This window comes from Eptesicus fuscus, chromosome 13 (assembly GCF_027574615.1).
Source record: "Eptesicus fuscus isolate TK198812 chromosome 13, DD_ASM_mEF_20220401, whole genome shotgun sequence".
Taxonomy (NCBI): domain Eukaryota; kingdom Metazoa; phylum Chordata; class Mammalia; order Chiroptera; family Vespertilionidae; genus Eptesicus; species Eptesicus fuscus.
Window position 1 is genome coordinate 79,804,190 of NC_072485.1, and position 8,210 is coordinate 79,812,399.

The 8,210-nt window shown below is 57.4% G+C and overlaps 1 protein-coding gene across 1 annotated transcript; it reads right to left on the minus strand.

Annotated features, from left to right (window-relative positions):
- Positions 1-2,058: 2,058 nt before the first annotated feature.
- ARL2 (ADP ribosylation factor like GTPase 2) lies at positions 2,059-7,498 on the minus strand. Its single transcript, XM_008159093.3, has 5 exons — positions 7,365-7,498; positions 5,048-5,158; positions 4,789-4,951; positions 3,314-3,394; positions 2,059-2,525 (listed from the first exon to the last, which is right to left on the minus strand). The coding sequence occupies exons 1-5, from the start codon at positions 7,427-7,429 to the stop codon at positions 2,391-2,393; spliced, it is 555 nt and encodes a 184-aa protein (XP_008157315.1). The 5' UTR covers positions 7,430-7,498; the 3' UTR covers positions 2,059-2,390.
- Positions 7,499-8,210: the final 712 nt, after the last annotated feature.

Below are 8,210 nucleotides of genomic sequence, written 5' to 3' on the forward strand. Positions count from 1 at the left end.
TCTCTCATCAATGTTTCTAACTCTCTATCCCTCTCCCTTCCTCTCTGTAAAAAATCAATAAAATATATTTTAAAAAAAGAAATGAGGTAGTTCATCTAGGAGGTGTTGGGGAGTTGGCTGGGATGGGGTTCCTCTAAAGACCCCTTTAGACATGGCTGCTGCTTTCCATACCTTTCTGGGCAGGGCTGTGGCTCCGAGTCTCCTTCTCACCCATCATTACCTCCCTTCCTGACCCGGTAGCTCCCAATGCTCCCCTTTCTGCGTTCTTTCTTCCCGCCCCCTCCAGAGCCTTTCCTATCTAGATCTGTGTAGTCTCTGGCCTTCTCCAGATCACCAAACTCCACCAGTTCTGTTACTAAGAGAAGCAAACAGAAGAGCCTTCCAAGAAGGTGGGGAGAGGGAGGAGCCACCAGCGTGCAGCTGCAGGGAGCCTGCGCCCCACAGTCGCCCTGCTTGACCATGTGATGCGGACTTTCTGCCACAGCTCAAACTCCCCGTCCATAGGCCTTTGTGATGAGGATAATAGCCTTGTTATTTTCCTGATGTGCGTAATTCACAGTTTAAATCAAGGATGCTGCTTACCAAGGGCCCCGGGAGGACTTGAACATGGGTGACTCACCCAGATCAGTGGATGGCTGAGTTCATATTGCTTGGATCTGTTTGAGCTCCTACTGGCTCCTATAATGATGATGATAGCTAGCTTTAACTTAATACAGTGCTTAAGACACAAGACACCCACCCATTTGGTCCTCATCACAACCCTAGGAGGTCGGCGCCATTATCTTTCCGTAGATGGGGAAACGGAGGCACAGATAGGTTAGGCGATTTGCTCAGCATCCTCCAGTGAGAAGCACAGCTGGGGTTTGGCCCCGGAGCCCGGATGTGTACACTCAGCACAAGATTTGGGGGTGTGGGGTCCATGTGTCTGCCTTGCATAGAGGACAGGGCAGGCGGTTGTAGTGTTCTACTCTGAAGGACAGTTGATGTTTGAAGGTTGTCCACCCAACTCCCACTTCCCTTCTTCCACCCCAGCAGAGCCCAGGTTTTGCACAGGTTTCTACCCCTCCAGGAGGGGGTCCCAGAGCTAATTCAGGAGGAAATCCAGTGTCTCTTCCTCCTCTCCCTTGGCAGAACCACCTGCTCTCATTAGACCCTCCCCTGCAGTTTGAATTTTGAGAGAGACAGACACTGAAAAGTTACAGGGCTAAGTGTGCTGGGTCCAAGTCTCAGCTCCCCACTTCCTCGCCGAGTGGCTTTGAGCAAGTCATGTAGCCTCCTGGAGGCGCGTTCCCATACACTGTCCATGGAATACTGAGGGTCTGTACTCCTCAGGTCATTCTCAATGCAGCAGGAAGTGCAGGTCTCCGGACAGAAGCCTCAGGGTAAGCAGCCGCTGCTGAGACCACAGCACAGGTCCCTGTGGACTATCATCCATCCTGCCATCCTGGGGTGCCCTTGTTCCCATCCTCTCTCAGACCAGCCCCTGCTTCAGAGAGTGCCCTGGAGCCTTCAGGGAGGCCCTTCCAGGCTCTGCTCTTGGTTAGCTCCTCCTGCCTGCGCCCTCACCACTCCCTATTTCCCAAGAGCCCTTGCTCTTTATTCCTGTCACGTGATTTCCTCTGCTTGAACCTGTGCTGCCTGGTACAGCCTGCAGGCTGTCCACTGCTTGTGGGTTCCTGGCTGCCGCAGGAAGTTGGGAGCTGAAATTCAGCCCGTGTTCCATTCAAGAAGCTGAGTCCTGATGTAGAGGTGTATGTGTCCTTTTCTAATCCATACCTCTGAGGGTAGCAGTCGCTCTGTTAAACTGTCCTCTTTCCTCTATCCAGAAAACTCCTACGCACCCTTTACTCCCAGCTTTACTGTCACCTCCTCTGGGAGCCTGCCTGGACTCTTCCAAATGGCAATAATTGCAGCCCGGTCCTATGCTTCTGTGCTCTGCACATCCCTCAGACACAGCACCAGTTAGCCTGACTGAAGTGATCTGTCCCCTGGTTCCCTGGACTGCGGGCCCTAGGTGGTCTCCAAAGCTGTTGAATTAGCAAATGACTCAGCCAGGAATCGGGACAAGGAAGTTTATTCTCACAGCTGAGCAAGGACGAGGCCCACAGCCTGGATAGCAGCAGAGGCAGCCCTCCCAGCCTCAGCCCCTGCCTCTTGGAATGGCAGCTGCAGGAGGGCCGGGTCATGAGCAGGGTGACAGCCAGGACAGTAGCGCACCCGCCCTGGGATCTGGGCTGGCCGTGGAGCAGCGGTGGGCAGCAGCAGCAGGTTACGAAGGGGGCGTGGAGTGTTAGTTGGGCTGGCTGATTCCCATCCTCCCCTGGGTGGTGCTTGGTGAGGGTCGGGGGTAAGGGGGCCCCGGGCTGCGAGGTGGGGGCATCTGGAGCGGCTCAGTCGGCTGTGAAGATGCGGCTGGAAATGTCATCTAGGAGCCAGTCGATGCCGGGCAGCAGGTTATCCCCGGTGACAGCGCTGCAGCCCTGGATGCACCAGTGGTGGCTTCGGATGGAGTCCAGCTCCAGGGCCTGAAAGGGAGGGAAGTGCTGGGGGCCCGGGAGCTCCCAGCCCGCCCTCAGCTCCTCTCCTCTCCTGGCCCAGGGGAAACCGGGGCTGCCTCCAGGTCCTGCCCTGGGAAGTCCCCTGCTCCCCAGTGAAGATCTCCCGGGCACCGGGCCCTCTGCACGCTGTCAGGCCAGCACTACCCCTTAGGAAGGAAACAGCAACCCAGGCGTCCAGGCGTCTGTTAGGGTCCAGGCATTGTGCCGAGGGCCCCACAACGTCCTCACCCACTCCTCCCACGGCCACACTGGCCAGCGCCTGTGCTGGCCTCCGACCACGGAGGAAACCACAGCGGAGAGGTTAAGGTCACACAGCCAGTAAGAGGCAGAACCAAGGTTCTAGCCCCACTCTTCCTCCTTCCGGTGCTGAAGCTCCAGAGTCAAGGTTAAGACTGGGGTCAGATAGGCCTGCGCTTAGATCCTGGCTTGTTGGCTGTGACCTTGGGCGAGTTACCTAGCCTCGCTAAGCTGGCTTCGTCATCTGCAGAGTGGTAACAGTTCCTACTCCATGAGGTGGTTGTGGGAACGGAATGATTGGACCAGGCAGAGCCTCGCACACAGAATGCACTCAGGACGCTTTATCCTGTGGAATGACCTATTTGCGTCTGCCCCCCACAGCCTGCGAGGCCACTACTCTTACTGATCACAGACTCTCCAGTGCCCCGAAGAGGTCCTGCCACACAGCGGGGGCTCACAATGCTTTTAAAATGAATTAACCAACACGTGCCTCTTTCCCTCCACGGGCCCGAACTCACCTCCCGAATGGCGTTAGAAGATAGTGCTCCCGGCAGGTCCTGCTTGTTCGCAAAGATGAGGAGGGTGGCTCCAGCCAGGCGCTGGGGGAGACAAACGGGGACGGGGCTCAGAGAGCAGCCCGGCTCCTCATCTAATTGCCCAGAGCAGCTGGAGCCGGAGACCAACCTGGAATACCAGGGCAGCGCACCGTGGGGGTGGGAGTGGGGCGGGCAGTGTGGACACTGCCTTTGAGGCCGGGCGCTCATGGGGGTGATGGGGCCCTGGTTCTAGTCCAATACCCACCCAGTGGGCACCTTTCTCCTCCATGCCTCAGCTTCCTCTTCTGTAAGTGGGGAGGGGGTGATGGACAAGATGACCCGAGAGCCCGCTGTGGTCTGGAATGCTCCCCCTGCTGAGCTGACGTGTACGAAGGCCCAGGGTCTGCTGGGAAGGGCCTTTCCCTCTTGCACGTTCACAGAGCCCTTCCACTGCCCACTGCCCTGCCAGGCCCTCCGCCTCCAATTCCAGTTTTTCCTACATGTGTTACATGTGTTACATGTGTTACATGTGTTACATGTGTTCAGTCCTGGGAGCTGCTCCATGTGGCTGGATCTAGCTCGGGCTGGGCATTTGATCTCACTGGACCTGCCCGACACCCCTGGGAGGCAGCTACTGTTATGCCAGGTGACCATGTGGCCCTGTGTGCGCAGGACAGCCCCATTCATGCCTGTTGTCCCCTCATCATTAGCAACTCCCTCTTTCACTCTCAAATTGTCCCTGTTTTCATCCAAATGCAGCGTAGTTAACTAGATCAGATCCCGGAACAGAAAAAGGGCATCAGTGGAAAAACTGGTGAAATCCAAACAAAATCTGCAGTTCTTAAAGAGTAGCTCCCCAGTGTTAATTTCTCCGTTTTGACATATAGTGATTATGTAAGATATTAATGGGGAGGCAGCATAGTCTCTCTTCATTATCTTTGCAATTTTTCTGTAAATCCAAAATTTTACTTTCTCAAAAGTGTTTTGGCCCAGACAATAAATTATAAGATCACTCTAATTATAATGCCCACCTTGGAGATGAGGAAGTGAAGGTTCAGAGAGGTTAAGGGCCTTGCCTGAGGTCACACAGCGAAGAGGCTAACTCCTGAGCCAGGCTCCCCTGCTTCCCAAAGCTTCACACTGGCCTGCAGTCATCCCCCTACAGCTGGATTGGGGCGGGGAAACTGAAGCTCAGTGTGGGAAGCGGTGACATCACAGGCGTGTGAACTCAGGTCTCGGCCCATAGCATGAACTGCCTGTGGCACCGTGGGCACACGCGACCAGGTGTACCGGTGGCCTCTGCCTCCCCCCGGGCGCTGGGCACACGGGGCGGGCTCAGGGAGTCTGCGGAGGCAGGTGTCCACACGTCCACGTACGCGCACAAAGCACGGGGCCTGGATGCAGGCGCGAGCCCAGCTCCCCACCCCTCCTTCCCGCTCCGCCAGGCCCCTGCCCACCTCCTCCACCAGCAGGCTCTGCAGCTCCCGCTGGCAGTCCTGCATGCGCTGGCGGTCGGCGCTGTCCACCACCCAGATGAGGCCGTCAGTGCTCTCAAAGTAGTTCCGCCAGTAGGACCGCAGGGACTTCTGGCCGCCAACATCCCAGATGTTCAGCTTGAATCTAGGCAGGGAGCGGGTGGCTGGAGGGTCAGCCTGGCCCCTCACCCACCCTCCCCGCCTTGCTCCGGGCTGGCCCGCCTGCAGGGACCCCGCTCACCCCCGGTGCTCCAGGGTCTTGATGTTGAAGCCCAGGGTCGGGGAGATGGTGTCGATGTCTTCTCCATTGAACTTCTTGAGGATCGTTGTTTTGCCGGCGTTGTCCAGGCCGCTGGGGCACACCAGGTTAAGGAGAAACCCCGTTGTCCGCAGGGTGGTCACTCGGTGACAGTGCCCCTCTCTTACGGGACAAACCATTTCCCACCGCGTACCCAAATCAGTTGAGCACATAACCGACCCACGATAAACGTGGAAGTATCAAGAAACAAGACTCTTATCTTCTCCTGACCAGAAGCTCCTTCATTAACTCCATAATATTTACTGAATACCCACTAAATGCCAGGCCCCCTTCCGGTGCTGGGGGCCCCTGTGTCAAAGTCCGCCCTCGTGCAGCTTAAGTGAGGTCTCGTGTGGAGACAGTGATAGAGTGTAAACCAATGAGAAAGTTCTGTCAGATCCTGGGGAGTGTTAGAAAAACAAGAAATACACGGAAGCGGTTTGGAGAGGGCCATCCGGGGCGCCTCCTGTAGCTCAGGCACCAGGGGAAGGCCTCTCAGAGGGTCTCGAGGTTTTTGGAGGACTGGGGAAAGAACGTTCTAGGCAGAGGGAACAGCAAGAGCAAGAATCTGGAGGCAGCCACCTCACTTGTTTCTGGAATATTCCAAATCTTTTGCTGCCGAGTGAGTGTGCAAATGTGAGCTCACCAGCAGGAGAGAACCACCCTCCTCTTTGCTCCTCCCTTATGGGCCTTGCAGCTGGGACGGGGGCCCAGGCCTTTCTGCTCACCTGACCTAGCAAGTGACTCAAACCAGTGACATGGGGGTGACAGAGCACCCCTCCCGAGACCCAGCCTTAGCCCTTGGTAATTGGCCACTGATTATCCCCTCATTCTCCCCACCCTCCAACTTCACCCACATTTCCTTCTCCACCGGATCATTCCCCTCAGCGGACAAACTCTCTGGCACCTCTCCCACCTTAGAAGAAGCAAACATCCTCCTTTAAAAAAAATTTAAATGTCAGGCCCCAGGCGATGAGCAGGCCAGTGTCGGTGATGTTGCTGCAGCCCCCCAGCTCCAGCACCTCCAGGCCCTTGAGCGACTGGGACATCCTCCCCTCTTGATCCCTCTTCCCCTTGTCCCTTTATATCCCTCCTTTAACAGCAACTCTCCTCAAAGCCTGTCCATTCTCACCTCCAACTTCTGTCCTGCTCTTTCTGGAACCCATGAGGCTTTTGCTCCAACTTCGTCCCTGCTACTGCTCTCGCCAAGGTCAGTCCCTGAAGCATCCATCTGGGTTCCTTCTCCGAGGAGTTAGCACCTGCTGTCCCTCTGCTTTAAAGAATGTCCCCAGACATCTACCTGCTTCACCCCTCACCTCCCTGTCTGAACTCAGCTGCCACTTTCTCCAGGCGGCCTCCCTTCTCCATCCATACTGTACATTTCCTCATTCGTTTTATTAACATCTTTCTCCCTCCAGTATCACAGACTGTCCATGAAGGTCGGAGTTGTTTATTTTGCTGTTTTACCCCAGCCCCTAGGACAGTGCCTAGTACACAGTAGGTGCTCAATATTTACTGGGTGAGTGAATTCTCTGTGTCTTTCTCAAGATTCTTTAAAACAGACATGATGTGAATATTGTTTTTGAGTTATTTGCGTAGGTAAATGTCTTCTCTCCCAGCTAGCGGAGTCGGAGGAGTCAGAGTCGGGGTGAGGGCGGCCCAGCTCTTGGATCTCAGAGTCGTCCCCCATGGGGCCTGGGGCAGAGGAGGCGAAGAGTGCCGACGCCTGTTAATGGGACTCGGAAGGTCGATGGGGCCCTCGGGGTCCACGGACATCGACAGGCCGTGGGCAGCAGAGACTGGACAGTTCGACCCACCCGCGAAAGGACCCTCGCGGAGGCTACACCGGCTTCTCCAAGGAGCTGAGGGCGGGGCGACCCCGGGATTCCGATCTCGAGGGCGGGGCCGAGGCCTCACCCCTCGGACAGGGGTAGGAGGGCAGAGCCGAGGACAGCGGCCCCACGCTGGGCCAGACCGAAGGGTGGTGGCGGCCGAGTTACTTCCGGGCCCCCCTCCCCCTACATTGGGACACCTGTCCGGCCGCTGCGCCCTAAGGCCCACAGCTTTGGCCCTGGGACCGGCGTCTGCTCGCCCCGCGCCGCTGGTTCGGCCTCCGCCCGGCCCCCGCCAGAGTGATTGGTAGAACCCACGTGCGTGACGCACAAGGGCAGTTGGCACCCCGCGCCCGGTAGGGGGCGCCTAGCTCCGCCCGCCCGGCCGGGCCCCGCTACCCTGGCGGCTCCGGCCTCCGGGAGGATACAGCATGAGCAGTCGCAGCTCCCGCTCTTTCTGCTTCATCTTCTTCAGGATGGTCAGAAGGCCCATGGTCCCCGAAGCCCCCTCCCGGCCGCTGTTTCTTCCTGGTCCGGGGACTCCTCTCCCTGCTCCTATTGGCTATCACGCCCACCGAGAGCACAGCCTATTGGCCGGCCCCTCGCTTAGTCCCGCCCTCGCTCTCACGTGACCGTGAGGTCACCGAGCCGTGCTGCTCGGGCCCCTCTAGGGGCGATGGGGGCTTCCGCGCTGCCACCTGCTGTAACCCTTCGCACCCCGAGGGCACCGCCATTCCTCCCTCCCCAGGACCCCAGGCTCCGCTGGGGACGGAAACCTGAAGTTCCTGGGTTTGTCTTGGCTGCATGGAGAGTAACCGATAGCCCGGGCTTGCTGACGAGCTCATCCCGGGGCCAGTGTAAGGCTCTGTTCCCCAGAAACGTGGTCCAGACCTTCCTCATCTTGGGCCTCTGGCGACATCCTGAACCTGCCAGTTACAGGGCCTCCCCTTTCCCTGGCACCTGCAATCGTGGAGGGTGAGCTTGGGGGGTGTTTCTCCATGGAGGATGGAAGTGCCCCCTAGGGGGCATTTGGAAATGAGCGATGGCGTCATCGTGTTAATGTCAGGGCCGGAGCAGGCAGGTCTGCCTCTGGACCTACAGCCTGCGGGTTCTTGACTTCCTGCAGGAACAATTGCACAACCTGCGTCCAGGTGGTTCTGCGAGTTCGTGTATTAATGCTGGGGTCAGTGAAACAGGAAGGGCTTCGAACAGAAGAAGCAACAGGAGAGAGACTGGACTGGGCTGCTTGGCTCTCTGGAAACGTTATGGAAAAG